Source organism: Vicia villosa, unplaced genomic scaffold (genome assembly GCF_029867415.1).
Source record: "Vicia villosa cultivar HV-30 ecotype Madison, WI unplaced genomic scaffold, Vvil1.0 ctg.000621F_1_1, whole genome shotgun sequence".
Taxonomy (NCBI): Eukaryota; Viridiplantae; Streptophyta; class Magnoliopsida; order Fabales; family Fabaceae; genus Vicia; species Vicia villosa.
Window position 1 is genome coordinate 66970 of NW_026705279.1, and position 21943 is coordinate 88912.

General features: G+C 34.9%; 3 protein-coding genes across 3 annotated transcripts; 2 read left to right on the forward strand and 1 right to left on the reverse strand.

Annotated features, from left to right (window-relative positions):
- Nucleotides 1-5655: 5655 nt before the first annotated feature.
- LOC131629831 (uncharacterized) lies at nt 5656-8175 on the reverse strand. Its single transcript, XM_058900631.1, has 6 exons — nt 8126-8175; nt 7856-8073; nt 7354-7615; nt 7096-7261; nt 6553-6999; nt 5656-6438 (listed from the first exon to the last, which is right to left on the reverse strand). Exons 1-6 carry the CDS (start codon nt 8173-8175, stop codon nt 5656-5658), a joined length of 1926 nt encoding a protein of 641 aa, XP_058756614.1.
- Nucleotides 8176-11001: 2826 nt separating this feature from the next.
- LOC131629832 (uncharacterized) lies at nt 11002-11821 on the forward strand. Its single transcript, XM_058900632.1, has 2 exons — nt 11002-11089; nt 11175-11821. The coding sequence occupies exons 1-2, from the start codon at nt 11002-11004 to the stop codon at nt 11819-11821; spliced, it is 735 nt and encodes a 244-aa protein (XP_058756615.1).
- Nucleotides 11822-17930: 6109 nt separating this feature from the next.
- Nucleotides 17931-20481, forward strand: LOC131629880 (uncharacterized). The gene is made up of 2 exons (XM_058900679.1): nt 17931-18244; nt 19323-20481. The coding sequence occupies exons 1-2, from the start codon at nt 18157-18159 to the stop codon at nt 20201-20203; spliced, it is 969 nt and encodes a 322-aa protein (XP_058756662.1). The 5' UTR covers nt 17931-18156; the 3' UTR covers nt 20204-20481.
- Nucleotides 20482-21943: the final 1462 nt, after the last annotated feature.

Genomic DNA, 21943 nt, shown 5'->3' on the forward strand with positions numbered 1-21943 from the left:
AGTTATGCGGTTAATGTAGTTGACTCAGAATGCATTGTAAATTCCTTGGACTGCAAGAAAACCCTATGAAGCTGCTAAAAGCTTAGTTTTTTTTATCTAGTTGTTACAGAATTATGACACTTTCAAAAGAGTACTTAAATGTTGTATTCTTGTATTGAATAAGTTCACTGCAGTCATATAAGTTTATTGGATTGAAATCACCAAACAAAACAAAAAGTAAAAGGAGTGGATAAATTGAAAATTTTCAGGCCAATTTCCCTGACAAATTTCCAATTAAAAATAATCACTAAGATAAGAGCAGATAGACTAACCATCTTGTCCCTAAAATTATTTGCAACAATGAAAGAGATTTTATAAAGAGCATACAATAATAAAATTACATAATGGTGGGACATGAAGCCATTAATCAATTGGACAAAAATATTTCTGAGGGTAAATATGGCATTGAAAGTTTACTTCAAGAAAGCATTTGACTCATTAGAATGATCATTTTTGCTCCACGCTCTACATCAATTTGACTTCAACAACACCTTCTACAGTTGGATACACACAATTAACAAATTTGCTATGCTTTCTGTGATGGTAAATGTAAGAAAAGTTGGTTTATTTAGGTGTGTTAGAGGTTTGATGAAGGATGCCTGTTACATGAAAACAAATCTTTTAAGAAATATTCAAGGCCATTATAAGAGTTGATTGTTTTGACAGTGGTAGGAAATTGAGTTTTAATTAGAGCAATGAATGATTTAACAAGATTAACAGTTTCCGATTTAAATTTCTTTAAGGTAGACCTAAAGAATCTATTATAATCATCTACCACTATTAGAAAATACTTAGGACCTAACATGGATGGAGTTGAACAGGGACTCTAGATATCCATGTGGATAATGTCAACATTTATTGGAATGAGAATGATTGACAGGAAAAAGGTAAGCACTTTTGTTTGATACAAAAATAAGAATCACAAGATATAGTATGTTTAGTAAAATCATTCAAAGTAAAATTTTATATGAGAAGAAGTATTATGGGAAGGATGTCCAACGTGATAACGCCATAAATTACGGTTATTGATATTGGTAGTTCTAGAGCTATTGTTAGAACTAGTGGTGTGAACATGGTTATCAAAATCTTAATTTAAATTTTAAAATTTTACGATTTTGCAATCTCACTCACTCCAAACTCTTAAATAGAATCGTGTATTGTAGTCAAATTGTAAAAAAATGCTAAAACATTGATTATGTGTGATCTTGGCCCATTCCGGCCACGATCAGCCATTTTCCAGCCACTTCCATTAGATGCCGATAAGGATGACAAAATACAGAGTTTGAAAAAATCAAAGTACAGATACGTTTATAAAAAATAAAAGTTTTTTATAAAATATATATGAGTAAAGAACTAAATTGTTAAGTTTATAACAAAATATCACTATAAAAGTTTTAAAAGATAATAAATATTATTAAGATAAATACAAAAGTATATTATATTGATATTTGATAAAGCCACAAATTTGACTTAAAATTGAATAATGAAAAAAAAATAAAGTTAGCGCTCTTATTGGATTAGCAACAAAAATACCTTATTGATGTGAGAAAGAGGATTGAAGAGCATGATTTAGGACCTAGATGGAGCATTTGCTTGTTGAGACACTCGAGGGAGCATGTACCATAATTGATTTCATGGTAGGACTTTACGTTAGAAAGAAGGTTGTATGTACACTTGATATTGCAAACATGGGGGAGAGGTTGAAAATAGATAGAAAGAAGGTTGTATGTACACTTGATATTGCAAACATGGGGGAGAGGTTGAAAATAGTCCAGTTCTTTCCTAAGTTTCTTCATGTTGGTGAAGAATTGGTTAATTTTTTATCTCCTTATTTGAGGTTGAAAAACTCCTCTTGAATGTCAAAATTGTTGGAATATACACAAAGTATTTTAGTGAATCAATCGAGAAAGAATGACAATTGAAGAAGACGATGTGAGAAAATAATAGAGGGAGAGAGAGTAATTGAGATGAGATGTAAAATTGGCATTAACAACAAATGTTACAATAGAGAGATATTTATACAAGCTATTAAAAACAAGTGGAACACACAACAACTTAAACAAAAGCTAAACAGCCCAAACTCAGACTCGTTCGTATCCGGTTACGCCTACTCAAACAAAAACCCAGAAGCTGAAAACGCCTGTTGTAACCGAATTCCAGCTTCTAAAAGTGCTTATTAGATAAGTTGTTTACACCAATTTGCATCTAGAAGCTTATACAATGTGTTTGAATTATTATGCACATCCAATACACCACCTTACTTCAAATGCTCCAAGTTCTTCATGTCCAAGCTCATCACTAACTTCTTGAACACAACATTTGTGACTCATATCATCATCAAATCCGCAACTTGTTCTTCGCTTCGTCTATATCTCAATCTCAGCTTGCTTTCATACACAAGATCCCTCAAGTAATGAAACTTCATCTCAATATAATTGCTCCTCCCATGTGCAATGGGATTCTTAGAAAGGTTTGAAACGTTATCAACCAAAAGTGTGACAACTTCTCCAACATTGCTGCCCAACTCTCCCAACAGATTCATAAGACACACAGTCTGGCACGCACATAACGATGTAGCGATATACTCGGCATCACAAGAAGAGAGTGCAACCATTGGTTCCTTTTTAGAACACCTAGAGATTGGTACTCCTTCGAACATAAAGACATAACCAGTCGTAGACTTTCGATCAGCTTTATCTTCGCACAAATTGAAATCGGTATAACTGAGCAAATCGCATTTTCTGCCTGTGTCTTTTGCGCGAAAGAGAATTTTGCAGCCAAGAATACCTTTGACGTATCGTAGGATCCTCTTAATTACTGACAAGTGAGACAACTTCGGTCACTCCATGAATCTACTCGCAATACCGACACTAAATGCCAAATTTGGCCGCGTATTGCATAAGTAACGCAATGATCCAATCAATCTTCTATATTGCGTTGGATCCACATTCTGCTCATCATCACTTTTGGACAGCTGCAACCTCGCTTCAGCTGGTGTATTGGAAACATTATAATGCTCCATATCACACCTCTTTAATATCTCAAGTGCATAATTCCTTTGGTGCATGAGCAGTCACAATTTTGACTTGTGGAACTCTATGCCAAGAATGTAAGTCATAATCCCAAGGTCACTCATTTCAAACTCTTCCATAAGTTCACTTTTGAACTTATAAATACTAAACTCGTTGCTTTTTGTGATCAACAAGTCATCCACATACAAGCAAAGTATTATCACATATTTGCTCGTATCCGTCTTTACATAGACACCATGTTCGCAAACATATTTCTTGAAACCAACATCGACTAGAAATCCATCTATGAGTTTGTTCCAAGGTCTTGGAGCTTCGTTTCAAACCATAAAGCGCTTTCTTTAATTTGTAGACCCTTCCCTCTTGATTTGTCACAACAAAACCAAAGGGTTGTTCTACATACACTTCCTCCCCAATTGGACCATTCAAAAACACAGATTTCACATTCATTTGATACATCGACCAATTGTTGGAATTCACAATACCAACAATTCTACCTTCTCTTTACAAAAATCCCTTCGCAACTAATCGAGCCTTATGTTTGACAATTTCACCTTTGAGATTTTCCTTCACTTTATAGACCCATCTCACACCGATTGACTTCTTTCGTTCTTGTAGATCAAACAATTCCCAAGTATAGTTCTTCTCGATTGATTTTAGTTCCTCTTTCATTGCACACACCCACTTTGGATCACTTAATGTCTCTTCCGTGCTAACAGGCTCGGGTTCGGCCATAAGCGCAAATTCAACGAAATCGCCATCATCATTGATTTCATTGTCCCGAAATATTTCACATTCTTGGAGTCTACGAGGAAAACCTTTTTGCCTAGTTGGTCGTCTAATGTGTTCCCCGATTTCGGTTTCGACGGGTAGTTGTTTAGTATCTACATCAACCAAATTTTCAGTATATTCATTGTCGTAACCAGTTACAGGATTCTCGTAATCGATTATGCCTTCTACTACACCAGTCCCAACAGCCTCTAGTAGTAGGAAATCACGCCCGTAATCGGTTACACCATTCTGGTGACCGGTTACTAGACCATTCAAAGTCATTTTTCTGCTATCAAAATGCTTCATCTTGTCGACCATAATGTCTTGACTAATCATGATTATCTTTTTTGCAACATCAAACAAATTATAACCTCCGGTAGGGTGATAACCAACGAGCAACATCATTTCACCCTTGTCATCCAACTTCTTTTGAATCTGACCTAGAACGTGTCAAAATTCTATCAGACTGAAAACTCTCAAATGACTCAAGCTTGGTTTAAATCAAGACCACACCTCTTCTAGAGTCACCTTATCAAGCTTTATTATAAGGCAATTATTCAAAAAATAGTCGGTTGTAGAAATGACTTCACCCCACAACTCCTTCAACAAGTCTTTTCCCTTTAACATGTTACGAACCATGTTCGTTATTAAACGATTCTTCCTCTCTGCAACACCATTCTGATGGGGCGTGTAGGGTGGCACAATTTCACGCAATATGCCCTCATTGTTACAATACTTCCCAAACTCAATCGAGGTATATTCACCTCCACCATCCGTTTTGAAAATTTTAAGCTTGTGACCATTTTGCCGCTCAACCATGGACTTAAATCTTTTGAACACATCAAATACCTCATCTTTTCTCTTGATTAGGTATGTTAATAGTTTCCTACTAAAATCGTCAATAAAAGTGACAAAGTACCTATTTCCACCATACGAGTTCACTGGCATTGGACCACACACATCGGAGTACACCACCTCAAGGTGATGCTTGGTCCTATGACCCGCATCCTTGCTGAAACAAGTCTTGTGCAATTTCCCTTGCACACACTCTTCACACATCGCAGTTGGAATATTGATTTTCGGCAACCTGGTTACCATACCATCCCTTTGTAATGCCTCAATGTCTCGAAAATTGAGATGTCCAAAACGGTAGTGCCACAATCACTCTTCTCGACACAACATTCTACTCCACAACGATTTCTTTGCAAGATTTGATTTGATTCACCAAACGTGTAATGCGTGTTACATATTCGTTGATAGTTTCCTTCTCTTCCATTTGAACCAATTCGAACTATCGCTTGTGACTTTATAACCTCACCACCTTTTCTTTATCATCCCCTTCATAAGTTTTCTTCAAGATCTCCCAAGCTTGTTTCACTGAATCGTAATCGCCAACTTTTTCAAAGATGAGCTTAAAGAATGGGATTGGACTAAGAATGTCAAGAAGGATTTAGTGAAAATATTTTTTGAAGAACCATCCACTGAATTCGAAATAGAAGAAGTTCAACAAGAAGAAGTCAGAGGTGATGCTGACCCAAATAGACCTCAGAGAACAAGACACATGTCTGCAAGGTTGCAAGAATGTGTGATTACATCAGACCCGCCAGATTCCACCACCAAACTCCATCTTCCCAAACCACTGCGACTGCTACTGTCATAAAAGGATTCACTGCTATATCATACAACTCTAGACACTCTTCCGCTAAGCCTTGATCTCCCAACCAACTGCTGAATCAGAATGAGATAGCGTCACCTTTTTTTAACCTGCAAGTAACTAAGTTAGGAAAAGATAACCCTCTCGAGCATTCGCAATCATTTACCAATAGTAAATCATGCCACCGAATTGAATCGTGTTGGTCGAAATAACCCTCTTATCATTAACAAACATCTTTGTCGTCGGATTTACGTATCTATAAATTAGCAGCTTTCTCCAAACAGCAATATCTTCCTTGATTATTCTCCACTTCCATTTCATCAGAAGAGTTGTATTAAAGCTTTCCACATCCCTTATACCCAAACCACCTTGATTCTTCTCCTTACAAACCTTACTCCAACTCAGCCATTGAATACCTCTACTTCCTTCCACCCCCTCCAAAGTAACCTTCCTTGGATTCTTCTTATCTCTTGAATGACTTTTAGGAGCCCGATAGAATGACAAGGAATATAATGGTAAAGAATTGAACATTGAATTTATTAGCACCACCTTCCCTCCTATTGATAGAAACCTACTACTCCATATTGATAATCTATTCCTCATTATATTTATTACCTCCTTCCACATGACCTCCTTTCTTGGACTATCGGCCACCATCACCCCTAAAATTTTAAACGGGAGATATCTCACTCCACAAGCCAAAAACGATTCCATATTTAGCATCCTATCGCTTAAGTTAACACCATAAATATTACTCTTGTAAAAATTCACTTTCAAACCCGACATGATTTCGAAAGCTCTAAGCACGGTCTTCAAACTCCATAAATTATCATTGCTACCATCACCTATGATTACGGTATCATCCGTGAATTGGAGAATATCCACGGATTCACCAACACCAAAACTGAATCCCTTGAACTCCCCCAAATCCACCGCCTTCTCCACCTATCTAGTTAAACCTTCCATTACAATGACAAACAAAAAAGTGGACAAGGGATCCCCTTGGCGAAGACCTCTTACCACTTTGAAGTCCTATGTGTTATTGTCATTAACGAGCACCTCCATAGAGCTTAAGAACACACAAGCCTCCATCCAATCCAACCACTTAGAACCAAAACCAGTCCTTATAAGCATAAACCTCAAATAGTTCCAACTCACACTATCGTAGGCCTTATCATAATCAACCTTCGACACCAAGCAACTTCTCTTCTCCCTTTTGGCCAAATCGAGAATTTTGTTTACCGTGAGAATTCCATCCAAAATGTTCCTACATTTAATAAACGTAGATTGTTTTATGAAGAAAAGATTCCCTATCACACTTTTTAATCTCATAGCTAAGAGCTTAGATAAAATCTTGTATAAACTGCCGACTAGACAAATCGGTCTATACTCCGATAAGAATTGAGGATTAGGAACCTTCGGAATTAAAGTAATAAAAGAAGAAGTACAAGCCTTAGTAAGTCTAGCCTTTTCGTGAAAGTCTCTAATAAACCGCATAACGTCTTCCTTTGCAATACTCCAAATATTTTAAAAAAATTCCAAAGTAAAACCATCAGGTCCGGGACTTTTATCCCCATCACAGTCCCAAATCACCTCTCTCACCTCCTCCTCCATGAAAGGTTCCTCCAATTTAATCCTAACCACTTCCTCTAATTTGCTGAAAGGAAGACCTTCTGGAGTTGGTCTCATATTGCTGGATTCCTTAAAGAACTTCTCAAAATGCCTCTTGATCTCAAGTTTGACTTCCTTCACACCCTCCACCATACAACTAGAAATTTCCACTATACAAATGTAATTCTTCCTAATTCTCTCTTTCAAAGAATTTTGAAATTACCTGGTATTACGACCCCCTTTACCAACCAATTAACTCTTGATTTCAATCTGAGCATATCTTCCTTCATAACAATGAGTCTCCTGATCTCTTCACTGACAACTCTCCTACTTTCCACTTCCTCCACATTCGCACCTCCCAAATTGTTTATCAAGTATTGGTCCAATTCATTCAAATCATCGATCTTATCCTCCACCTTCAAGTCTATCCACCCAAAAACCTTTATATTCCACACCCTTAATTTAGTTTTAAGCCTCTTCAATTTCTCATATAAACAAAGGTCCCATCTACCTGTGATTTTAATAGTCTTCCATTCTTATTCCACAAACTTGCTAAACTTTGCGTGCTTAAACCATGAATTGTTGAATATAAACGATTTAGGCCCCCAGTCACTCCCTCCTACTATCAACCAAACCATACAATTATCTGATAACTCCCTTCTACCCACCTTCTGACCCGTCACCTCCTAATAAACTACTAACTTATCAGACAACAAAAACCTATCCCACCTTCCTATAGCTTCCCCATTACCATTATACCAAGTGAATTTCCCTCCCACCGACGGAAGATCAACCAGCTCTATCACCTCTACAAACTCCACAAACTCCTCACTCCCCTTGTATATTCCTCCTCTACCCTTACTGATTCTTTCCCCCTTCTCTAAAACAGTGTTGAAGTCTCCTTCTATGCACCATTTCTCTCCCACAAATCTACCATTCTTCACCATTAAATCAGCCCATAGAACCCTCCTGGAAGTGTAAGAACAAAAAGTGTAAACATTGATAAAATTAATCAACTCACCTTTCTTTAAAGATTTGAGTCTCATGAAACCTTCTCCTATGAAACTGCATATTGGACTGAATAAGTTCCTTCTTCAAAGAAATAACACCCTCCCCCCCCCCCCCCGATGCCCCAATCGAAGCGCAAGAAGACCAATCGACATCTTTTGACCCCCAAAACTCTGCTTCCACTTTGTTATCAAACTCTATCAATTTCGTTTCCTACAGATAACAAATATCTACCTTGCCCCTTTGAATCAAATAACCTGTTCTATTTCTCTTTGTTTTGCAGCCTCCACCCTTGATGTTAAGCGTGAGGATAATCATTGAACTGAAATTTTTCCCACCTTCCTAGATAATAATCCTTCTATATCTCTTACTTCCATATCTTCAATCTCCTTCAAAATTGTATCTTCACTCTCTTTACTAACAAGCCCCAACTTGAGAATTGTATCTCCAACATAACCTCCTACCAAAGATTCTAAATTTACTCTCAATCTGGAGTTACATTGCATCACGTCTGAATTCGTCATAGAATCACAACATAGCACTGCTTCCCCTGAAAAGCCACCTTCTACTTCCCTCGTCTGATCTTGAACACCATTCAAATTGTTGGAAATGGGTTTACTGATGAGACATGCATAGAACAAAGGTTGACCAAACGCCTTTGCAACCAAATCTTTTACTTCACGAATCTTTTTCTTCTTTTTTCTTTAACCATTTTAGCCATAAACACGCCTTGTCAAAAGACATTGGGCCTAAATTCTGGCCCAAAAACTCCAGCCCAACATTTGCCCCAGAAAATTCATTGAGGTTGTAGTCCCCACTCACTACGGGACAAGTAAAGTACCTAGGACTGATCATTCTTCCCTCTTCTGACTCCACATCCTTGGAAAGCGACACAACATAGCCTTTATTCTTTTGAGCATGATGTGTCAACATCAATCCTTTTGGATTTCCCTCAAAACCTCCCGAAATGTGTAACTCTTTTCTGCAAGCTAAGATAGGAAAATGTTCTCCTTCCTCAAAAGAAGAAATATTACCTTCTTTGTGTCTCCTAGAAAATGCCTCCCTCCCCCTAGGCACCTCACCATCATCGTTCAAAAGAACCATTTCCAGTACCTCACTAGCTTCGCCCCCTTTTCCCACCGTTGATTCACCTCCACTTAACTTCGGCATCAAGTCCTCGGGACTTGTATATGAATCCTTATTTTTCTGTTAAGATTTATAAGAAATTACTGGAACTTGAGCTTCCTCCATGATTTTAATCTGAAAGGTAACCCCATCAGCACCAATATTAAACACTTCGTTTATCATCGATGCACACTTGGTCCGTATCATCAATTTAGCTACATCCATATTTTCAGCCTCCAGACGTAGAATCATCGCCACAAATAAAAAGACCCAGTGTTACCGCTAAGAACTCAAAGAATCTTATGTTCCAAAGTTGACAAGGTATTCCATAACACCTCAACCAAGTTACCCTTTTTGGATCCACGTATGTTTTTCTTCATCTTCTTACTTCCTTGAACCACTAGTTAAGCAATCATAACCCTCTTCTACAAGAGCTTCCATTTCACCTTCAACTAAGTCTTCAAGCAGACAAAGGTTAGCACCCAAAAGTGTGACCTTCACCGAGAAGTAACCCTCTCCATGGAAAAGTTCTTGCATGGAATACGTTAACCCTGAATTCTCCACTATACCCATATAAGCTTTCTCAAATCTAGAGTTCTCTTCAACATCAGTTTTGAAAACCAAGTTAGGAAGAATTCCTCGAACCCCGTTACCTAGATTAATTGTCCCCTGAACAAGACCTCTCGTCACCTCCGCATATGGGTTCCCTACATGCCTCCTCTGATCACCCATAACTGGATTCCTCTTCCCTTGATGTAACTTATTCATAGGCAACCCCCTCCTCCTACCTTAGTTTTTGATGAGTTTCTAACGGTGTTCCCTTTAAATCTATTTATCTTCACTTCTCCCCTAGAATACCTAGGAAGATTCGCAAAAATCTTCCAGCAGTCAAGGAAAGTATTGTCCATTTTCGTAGCCAATAGACTTGAGTCCCTTACATTAAGAAATGGAATAAAAATGTATCTTCTTCCCCTAATATCTCTTTTCTTCGGTGTGATAACCTCTTATATATCCCCCAAGGCTTTAAACTCGTTATATAAACCTCTAGCATTCCATCTTTCAGCAAACTCTGTAAAGTAAATGGTTGTAAATGCAGGTCCTCCTTCCTTCATGCCTCTTGTAATAGTTGCGTCCCACTTCCCCTTCATCCTTCTACTATCTTCTCTTAATATGATCTTAGTCCATCCTCCTTGCTCCCTTCCACGTCTGTTTGACTGCATACTTTCTAAAGATGTTTTAGAGAGATGTTGGACTTTCTCTCTCTAACATAATATAAACTTTGCATATCATTCCGCTTTTTAGTCAATCTTATTAATTAAAAAAATAATGTTCTAAATACATTTAATTTTCAAATTTTGATTCCATTTTAGTAATTATTATTATTTAAAAAGGTAACTTTACAAATACATTTAATTTTCAAATTTTAGATTCAATTTTAGTACATTTTATTAGTTAAAAAATAATTTCCAAAATGAATTTATTAATTTTCAAATTTTATATTTGATTTTGGTCAATCTTACTAATTAAAAAAAATCTAAATACATTTAATTTTAAAATTTTAGATTCGATTATAGTAAATCTTATTAATTAAAAAATCAATATCCTTATTTAACCTCAAAAATTAAATATGAATGAAACCAAAGAGCAAAAGTGTTGATATAAATACAAACCCAAAGTACATGTCTTGTGGAAGCAACAACAAAGCTCCGAAAACTTCTTCTATCTTGAATTGTGTTTGTTCCTTGTAATCCGTTGATTGTTGAAATGGCGAATTGGAGAAAAAACCAAACGATCAGTAGTCGTGAAGTGGGTCACCGGAGATCCTCATCTTATTACGGAAAACCGCCTTTGAGTAAGTATCCTTTTTGTTTTCCCTTTTTCTCTTTTGTTTGGTTTTGTTCTTTCTTTTGATTCTGTTTAATTCTTTTGGTTCACAGATAATAGGTTTTCGACCGTGCTTCCTTTATGGGATAAGAGGTATATGGAATCGCATGCCAAAGTGATGAAGTGGGAAGACTATGCTGTCAAACAGGCTTTTTACGATGCAAAATTCAGGTATTGCGCTGCGATCAACGGCTATCGCTGGGACATTCCGTTGCCTGATCCGGACATGTACATCGATGATGTTGATTGGGGTGCAAGTGTTGATCCTGAACTCTATCTGGATTTGGATAGAGAAGACGAGGCCAGACGAAACATGATAGCAAAGAGCGAGGAGGAGAGTGTGATTCTGGGAATAGAAGGAATTGAACCTACTGGATGGGGGGACGATGACGAAGAAGTAACAAAGCCTCGGGAACCAAGTTATGGTGCTGATGAAAATAATGAAATCAACTCTTGGGAAGAGAATGATTCTCAAAGATGGACTCCAAAGGAGCACTATGTTGCTGATTTTCCCAACATGTATCAAGCAAGAAATGATGGATATGACAGAAGAAAGAATAACATGTCATGGTCTAAGAACCATGGTAATAGTGACTATCAAATTCAAATGAATCAAGGAAGAAGAAATGGAAGAGGAGGAAGAAGGAAGAGGGGAAATTATAGTTATGCAGCCAAGGTAGCAGCTACTCCCAGTTCATGATAAATTCCTTGGACGTCAATAAAGTCTTATGAAATTAAGAGATATATATAGGTTTTGATATACAATTATTATCCTTTAACTACTTCACTATTTAGTAAGAAATTATGGATATTTAAGTTGCCCTATTTTTCTTCCAAACTCTATAGTTTTTGTTATTGTCTATAATCTTTATAAAACTTAATTTTTAGGAATGCCGAGAAGTACGGTATATTCTAGCAATGGTAAGAAGTCAAAAGATATTTGTTTGCATGCAGGTCATTTTAATTTGGTTAATTACAATCATTTTGATTTCTGTATGTGTTTTAAATTTTTTTGTTAAAAATACATAGCATCCTTCAGTTATATATAATCTATAACACAACAACAAGAAAAAACTTAATTTATAGAAATACTTAAAAATCGGATAAATTTTAGAAATGGTAAGAAGTTAAAAGATATTTGTTTCGGAACCTATCAAGAGCTTTAGTGGTGAGAAATATGGTGTTTTTAGAATTTGCCTGGTTGGTTGATTGATTAATCAATCTCGAGACTTATCAAATTAATTCAATTGGATATTTGTGTTTCTTCATCTAGACATTATGATATTTATAAAGTAATTTGAGTTGTTACTAAATAATTGGCAATTAAGTATAATTTTATATTTTCGCCTATAAACGTCTACGCGTAAACTCTGAAAAATTTTCGGTTATTCTCATTTGAAGAATAGGTTGATTTTGTTTTCAAAATTCTATTCATCCCCTCTAGACTATTTTTTTGTTGTCATATTATCATCCAACAGATTGCACATCTTTTGATCAAGGTTGAAATTGATTCGTTATTCGTTTTAGTATGCATAAAAAGTGGATATATTTGAACGTAATCAAGATGCTTTTAGTCAATTGCAAAAGTCAGTGGAATAAAAACTATTTTTGTTCTTATTCAAGTTTGTTGCAAAGAAAAACCTCAAAGTACTTTTAAAACAATAAAAATTTGAGATTTTGTATGTTATGATTCGAATCAAACAAATCAAACACACATTATGCTTCAAATCAAATTGAATAGGGCCAAACTAGGAATTTTCTAACACTTTAATTTTAATCACAATTTACACTTGATTTGAATCAAGCTCCTCCTGGTCACCCCTATTGGATTTGATTTGAATCAAACTTTACACTTGATTCAAATTAGATCATTTTTTTACATTTTCCATTAAGGCTTGTTGTAGTTGTTTCGATTCACGGGGTTTTTTATCCGAATGGGACATTGTTCATGATTTGAATCAAGCGCGAAATGAGTCGAAAATCTTGTTATTTTTTATTCCACACTTGCTCATCATTTAACTTAAACCATATATTGTTCTTTATTCGAATCTAACCAACTTTTACCACTCATTTTTGTACTTAATCTCGAGCACATATAAAACATTTTGTCAACACTTTTCATGTAGTGAATCTCATAATTATTTTGTGATTTTATTTGAAATCAACTCTCACTCTCACTTTGAAAAAGTTCAAAATGCTTGCTTTCGAATTTCTTTCTTCTTCAACCTTTCTTTTGACTTTTGATCTTGATAATGAGAGATTTGTGATTGATTGGGGGAGACGTTGTCTTGAAACTAATCATTCTTGAAGATTCGGCAAAGACTTTGGTGCTGACAAATTCCAGTGAAATGAAGGACGTTCTTCTCTCCATATTGCTTTAGTAGTGTTTGTATGGAAGACTACTGATAAGGCGGAGTTATTCTCAGATCTCCAAATAGTTCTTCGTTAAAGGAATCGGTAAGATCAAAGGGTGATTGCTACACACGAAGGCTTGGAGCAGATTGATGATATTGGAAGATTTAGAAATGTGAATCAAGTAAAGATTAAGCCTAAGACTTTGGCGTGAAGTTGTATAAAAGTCAAGATCCATATAGAATATTTATTTTCTTCAACATTATTGTGGGCTATAGACTGTATGAACTCTTGCAATATTTGTCAAAACAAAATGGAGCTATGCGGGTTCCAATGAGAAACCATTGAAGAGTGCTCGTAGGCAAAGTAAGGACGAACGCCGAAGCACTATAAATCCTGGTGTCTTTTCAATTTTCGTAGGACATTGCATGCTTAGGTTTTCAATTCTTAGAGTAGTTTATCGTTTGTTCAATTGGTAGAAATTTATTGCTTAAGATTTGTTTTGTGTTGGAATTGGTACCTAATCGAGCTTCAGTGGTGATTAAAATCTAAAAAATTTGTTGAGTTAAGAATTCACAAATTAAATCATTGTATAAATACACCTCATGAAGTATAGAATTCAATTCCTTGTGCATCATCATTTGATCATATGTGATATTTGTAAATGTATTAAGTGCTTACATGAGACAATTTTTATACAAGTATAATTCTCATATTTTTGCTCTAAATCTTCCGCGTGCAAACTCAGAAAACCTTAGATAATTCAATTTTAAAAATCTATTCACCCCCCTCCCCCACCCCGCGCCTCTAGACTATTTTCTTACACCATACTATCACATAGCAATTGGCATCAAGAGTTGGTCTTTTGATTAAGTCTAATTGATTCTAAATTTTTTGAGATTATGGTGGTTAATGACGATCCAATGGGAGCGTATAATAGAGAATCGATTTTCAAAGTATGGAGCCTCCACAAGAAATTGTTGAATTTTCTCAAGAAGAACAAACTCAAGATAACAAGTGTTACAAGAACCAATACATTTGTGAGATCCACTAGAGAAAGGAGAAATCCTAATATGGATGATTACATAATCTTTCTCCCAGAATATGAGGAAAATAATGGGTATGATGGAAGATGTCCCCATCAACTATCCAGTTTAATCGAAAGACTCTTTGAGAAAAATCATGGTTCTTGTTGCACACTATGATTTAGAACTCCATCAAATGGATGTCAACACGACATTTCTCAATGTCAACATTGATGAAACAATCTATATGGTGCAGCCAAAAAACTTTGTGTCAAGAGACTCAAAGAATATGGTTTCCAAATTGACAAAATCCATTTATGGACTAAAGTAGGTGTCTCGTCAGTGATACCACAAGTTCCATGAAATAATTCTCTCATTTGTTTTTGAGGTGAATGTTGTTAAAGATTGTGCGTATCAAAAACTCAATGGGAGCAAGTATATTTTACTGGTCTTGTATGTTGATGACACACTACTAACCATAAATGATATAAGCATGACACACGAAACTAATAAATTTATCAAGAAAGTTTGAAATGAAAGATCTTGGTAGTGCCTCCTTTGTATTAGGAATTCAGATACACTAAGACCGATCTCATGGTATTTTAGGATTATCACAAAGGAACTATATCGAAAAGGTGCTTAAAAGATTTGGCATGCGGAATCTAAACCAAGGGAAACTCGAGTTCTAAGAGAGACAAATTTAGTCTTAGTCATGCCCAAAAGGAAATTTAGAAATTCAATAAATGCAAAAGATTCCTTATGCGTTAGCTGTAGGGAGTTTGATGTATGCCCAATTATGTACACATCCAATATTACGTTCATATTTGGGATGTTAGGACGATATTTGAGCAATCCAGGAGTGGATCATTTGAAAACAAACCAAAAGGTTAATGAGGTATTTAAAGAGAATAAAAGATTATATGCTCACGTATACAAGGTCAAACCAATGAGAGATACTCTGACTCATATACTCTGACTCATATTTTGATGGATGCCAAAATGTAAAAGATCCACTTCTGGTTATATCTACATATTGACCGGTGGTGCAGTTTCTTGGCGCATTTCCAAATAAACTCTTATAGCTTCATCCAGTATGGCAGCGGAATTTATAGCATGTTATGAGGCATCTAACCATGGGATTTAGTTGAGGAACATTGTCACTAGCATGTGAATTATGGAAGGAATTGAAAGACCGCTTAAGTTATATTGTGATGATAAATCAACCGTCATATATTCTAACAATAATAGAAGTTCGACTAAGTCAAAATATATTGACATCAAGTTCCTAGTTATTAAGGAATGGGTATAAAGTGGACAGATTTCCATAGACCACTTAAGGACAAACACCATGATAGCAGATCTTCTTACAAAAGGTCTTCCATCCAAGGTCTTTCATGAGCACACTGCTCATATGAGTGTTTTACAGTTTAAGGAATCTTTAGTTAAGTGGGAGTTACTCATTTGTGATTTTTGTGTTATTTGTTTGGTATTATGTATGCATATTATGATTTTGAATATTTTTTGTTTATAAAGTTTGATATTCAACTATTTATACTTTGTACAGGTTATTGAATAATCTCCCTAAAGTAAAGTATGACCAATTGAAATTCGACATGTACATGTCAAATTCTAGTGATTTTTATGCAACACATTTCATAATGAATTGATGTCATTTAGTTGTGTCACTATTACTAATCACTGATGTGTTTTAGTTATGATTGATATAACAAAAATTACTTTGGTTCTTAGTACTGGCATAACTAATGGACGAGATAATTTGGATATGCTAGAAGTATATAATGACAAATTTTGCGCTCATAAAATCTAACACATATGTAAAGTTACTTATGTGACTAGTGAAAGATTGTTATAATTTTGAGTTACAAATGTAATATTACATGTGTTAGGGTCATTATTTAATTAGCTAAAACTATAGTGGTCTAATTAATATTAAGTATGTGGCTAAAAGCATACATGTCATGAAAGGTAAGGTTGTTGTGTAGATACAATAAGTCAATATCTAATTTGATGAAGAGCCAAATTAGAATATTGAAAACTACTCCCTCCGTCTCATAAAAAGTGTATTATTTGCAATTTTCATGTCTTAAAATAAATGTCTTTTTAGAATATTAATACAACATTTATTTATAATAAATAGGGATATTTTAGTAAATGATACTCTCTCTGGTCACATTTATAAGAAAAGATTCTCTTTTTAGATACATTGAATAAATAATGTATCTAGACAACATACTATCTAGATACATTATTTATTCAATGTATCGAAAAAGAAATTCTTTTCTTATAAATGGGACCGGAGGTAGTATTAATTTTATCATTAAAATCAACACATCTAATCATTTTCTTAAGAACCGCGCAGAGCTCAAATAAGACATTTATTATGAGACGGAGAGAGTAAAAAATAACCCGACAATTATTTATATGGGTTATGGTCCCAATTTGTAGAGTGATTGAAATACACAGTTTATCAGAATTCTCTCTTCGTCTCCATCAGGAGAGATTCAAGAAACCCTGAGGAACTCTACGAATCGAAAGATTACATTGACAAACTCAAGTACGCTTCTGCTTTCATTCTTTTATTGAGTTCTGGCATGGGTTTAAGCGATACGAGTTGATGGGGTATTAACTCATAAAGTTTTCTGTTCTTGATTTCTATATCGGTATAGATACATAATGCAATGAAGAGACCTAACACCTTATACTATGAAGCAACATACAAGCCCATATCCCTTTTGTAGACGTAGTTAGTGCATTTATCATTATCATCAAACCAATATAGAGTTGAACTTTCTTAAAACCGCGCGAAAAAATCAAACGAAAACCATGAATAACCCATCAACGTCAACACTGCAAAAACTGATTCCTTTTTTTAAAAAAAAAATACATAACCATTCTCCATTCGTATCAGCCTTTTAAAAAAAATCATAGTGTGTGGCATGTCATTGTCCAAGTTATCAACCAGTCAAAATTCACTTTGTACCTCAACACATACTGCAGATTTAATTTTGATCAATCTTATTAATTTTTTTAAAAAAAAATCTAAATACATTTAATTTTTAAATTTTAAATTCAATTTTAGTAAATCTTATTAATTAAAAATGGATTTTCAAAATACAATTATTTATTAATTTTCAATTTTTAAATTGGATTTTAGTCAATCTTATTAATTAAAAAAATAATTTCCAAAATACATTTATTTATTAGTTTTTAAAATTTAGATTCGACTTTGGTCAAACTTAGTAGATAAAAATAATTTTCTAAATACATTTAATTTTCAGATTTTAGATTCGATTATAGTAAATCTTATAAATTGATAAAGCAATTTCCTAATTTAGCCTCGAAAAGTAAATGTGAATGAAACAAAAGAGCAAACGTGTTGCTATAAATACGCAATCAAGTACAAACCCAAAGGATATGTCTTGTGGAAGCAACAAGAAACAAGAAACCTCGTAAAACTTCTTCTGTCTGTGTCAAAATCATAGTCACAATCATCGTCTTCTTTCTCCAATTCTTTAATCATTTTCTCCTAAATTTCTCAAAGTTCGTTAATTTTTTCTTCAATTGTGTTTCTTCCCTGCAATCGATAAATCTTTTCCATTTTTTCTCTTTTGGGTCTTTCTCTCTGTTGCTTATTGAAATGGCTAATTGGAGAAAAAACCAAGAGATCAGTAATCATCAAGTGGGTCACTGGAGATCCTCATCTTATAATGGAAAACCACCTTTGGGTAAGTGGCTTTTTCTTTTCCCTTTCTTTCTTCAGTTTTTGCATGGATTACTTTCAATTGGGTTTTTTTTTGGGTTTTAAATTTGGGATTTTTTTTTTCATTTGCTGGTTTTGAATCAGAAATTTTGGTATTATGAAAACAGAAAACCCTTTTGTGAGATGAGACTTAGAGCTTGTATTTTGTACTTTACCTGTTTGTGTGTGTGACTATGATGATGGAGGGTTTAGTTTAGGTTCAATTTTCGTGTAAAGATAATTAGACTAAAAGTTTCAATAATTGAAGGAAGTGTCTCGAAGGATATGGAATGTTGTCATTTATTTGGTTGGTAGGTTGGTAGGTAGCTAGGTTGTTGTTGGTGTTTTTCATTTTCATCAGGTTGGTTGTTTGGTTGGTCCCTACGTTGTTCAATTATTGAAATGGACAGTGGTGATAAATAACTACGTTTCTGTTTGTATTGGATCTTCTGCAGATTGTGTTTTGTAATCACTTGTCTGTGTTCTGCTTTGAATTCATGCTGGCTATGATTGTACTATTTCAAATTGAACACTTGGAAATCAAATCTATTTAACTGTTTTGATTTGGTTATATATGATCTGAGAATATATTGATTTTGGCAAGTAGGTATCTATTGGTTAGGCTCGGATCGCTCGGATGATATGTAACATCATTGAATTAAAATAGAGCAACCCATTCCAAAGATAACTCAATTTCGTGTTTATTTAACTATATTCTTCTTTATGCAAACTCGACGTATCGTGTTTAAAACTGAAGTTGTATGTGAATCTACTAATTAGATCTTTTGGAGGCATGTTTAAAGTATCCATAAGTCAGTCAATTGTTGAATAGGAAAGCTTAGCGATTGATCTTTTGTACTTTCCGCTATGGACAGATTCTGTTTGTTTCTGGTTTTGTACTAACACTATCTAGATTTGTCCATTCAATGAATGCATATTTATTCTTCTGCACGAGTTTTGCATGTTTTTCGCTCTTTTTCTTCGTTAAGTTAGAAGTACATATTAGTGTCAAGCAATGCAACTTGAATTATCATTTGATTCTATTTAATTCTTTTGGCTTACAGATAATAGGTTTCCAACAGTTCCTTCGTGGGAAAAGAAATTTTGTGCTTCGGTTGGCTCAGTTCCATGGAAAAAGATAATAGAATGCAAGAGGTATATGTATATGCATTCCAGTGTGGTAAACTGGGAAGACTCTGCTGTCAAAGAGACATTTGACAATGCAAAAAACAGGTTTTGGGCTGCGATCAACGGATTTCCCTGCAACATTCCGTTGCCTGATCCGGACATGTACATCGATGATGTAGATTGGGATGCGAGTGTCGATCCTGAACTCTATCTGGATTTGGATAGAGAAGTAGAGGCCAGTCGGAACATGATAGAAAAGAGCCAGGAGACTGTGATTTTAGGAAGTTCTCTTCTATTAAATCAGTCATTATCCGGTCCTGGATGGGGAATAGAACCTACTGGATGGGGGGACGATGAAGAAGTAACAAAGCCCCCTGAACCAAATCCAGCCTGTGGATGGGGATGGGGCGCCGAGGAAGAAGTAACGAAGCCTCCCGAACCAAGCTATGCTGCTGATGGATGGGGATCAAACAATCATGAAAATAATGAAACCAACTCTTGGGAACAGAATGTTTCTCAAAGGTGGATTCCAAAGGAGCAATATGGTGGTGACTTGGATAACAAGTATCAAACAAGTAATGGTGGGAATACAAATTGGAGAACATGGGAAGGAAATAACAGAAGGAGAGAGAATAGTACGTCGTGGTCTAAGAACCCTGCATATCACAATGATAATAATGAATATCAGATGAATCGAGGAAGAAGAAATGGAGGAGGAGGAGGAGGAGGAGGAGGAGGAGGAGGAGGAGGAGGAGGAGGAGGAAGGAGAGGACATTATAGTTATGTGGCCAAGGTAGCTAGTCCCAGTGCATGGTAAATTCCTTGGATTGCAAGAAAGTCCTGTGAAGCTGCTAAAGTCTCAGTTTTGTCAAAGTAGCTGAGGATATATGTTTGTTATCTAGGTGTTATATATGTGAGATATTCTATCATATAGTAAGAACTATGGCCTTTTACTTCTTTGTTACATTCATCAGATGGGTTTATGGTATATTGGTCTTTGTAAGATTAAGAAATATTTTTATGGTGATCAATGATTCAGTACATTAGTACTGGTATTATTAAAGTATATGAAATATGCAGTTACAATTGAATGAAGCTAAATTGTTACATTCTTGTCTCCTTGAATCTTAGTGTCTCTACATAGTTTTCTGACAAGTTTAAATCCTTTGGATAGAACTTAAAATCAGTTTGTGATATTCATTCAATGGAAAATCAAAAGCATCATGACTCATACAGTCATCATACTTAAAAACACAACAAGTGTCATATGATCATTTTCACTAATCAAACAACAAAAGATCATAGCTGTTACATCACTATATAATCTTATTCAAATATGTGGTATAAAAGATGAAGAATTTAGAAAATGTGACAATATTGTTAGATGTATGATATACTGCATAAAAGAAAGAAATGCTAATGAAGATATAAGTTCATATAATCTAAACAGAGTGCGAGGTTAATGGATACTATATGAATAGGGTTCAAAATTTAGCTTTCTAAGGTTGATGAAAAATAGAAAACATTTGAGTTTGTAATGAATTATGTTTTTAATCATGAACTATGTGTTAAAGTCTTTTAATGTTTTCTTTGATATATTAGTCTCTTTAAATAATTTCTATTTTTTCACAAAAGTTGAAAAATCCTTTTATATAATATACTTTCATTTTGTGATAGTTTTTTTTTCCGAAAAATCCAAGTTTATTAATTTTATCAAATATGCTATCCTGACACCAACTTGTACACCTAAATTTGACATCATGCATAGAATTGTCAAATAGGTTGGCCCGATCCAGTCTGCTTCGGTCCGGGGGACCAAACCATATAAAGAGACTGAAGTGGGTCGGCCCGATTACTTCATGAACTGTCAAAAATGAGTCAGACCCAGTTACTAATAGGTCATGTGGCCCGGTGGGCTAGCCCGATGGGCCAGTCAGTCCTTTATTTCGATATTATAGTTTTAAATTTATAAAAAGATGTAATAGATAAAAGCTACATAATATAAATAGAGAGTAATAATAAACTTAGTTAGGTGATATTTAAAATACTCATCAAATCAACATCCATATATACAATTCCCACGAAGATATCTATGTAAAAGTAGAGAGAAACTGAATATCATCTCTAATACTTATCAAAATTTCTCTTTATCTCGCAACTATTTTTTTAACCATATCATCTTGAAGGATATCTTCATCCTCTTTAACTTTTCTTTTTCAATTGAAATACTCTTATGCAATTATACCTTAGCTCAATATTTTTTCTCCAAAATTAACTAAAATTATTTTAAAATTGTATTTTTAATGGGTCAGCCTGAAGCCCGCATGGCCGGCCCGACCAGGCCCATCAAAAACATAAGCCCGGTAAGCTGGCCCAAAAAGATAGGGTTGTGTTTTTTAAAGGTTTTTCGCGGCCCAACTCACGATAAAATATAGGGCTCGTGGACCGTCCCAATGGACCGAGTCCATTTTGACAGCTCTAATCATGCATGGTGAACAGTGTTTTTTTTTCGATTTTTTTAAAATAAAAAATTATATATTTTTTATTTTATAACACA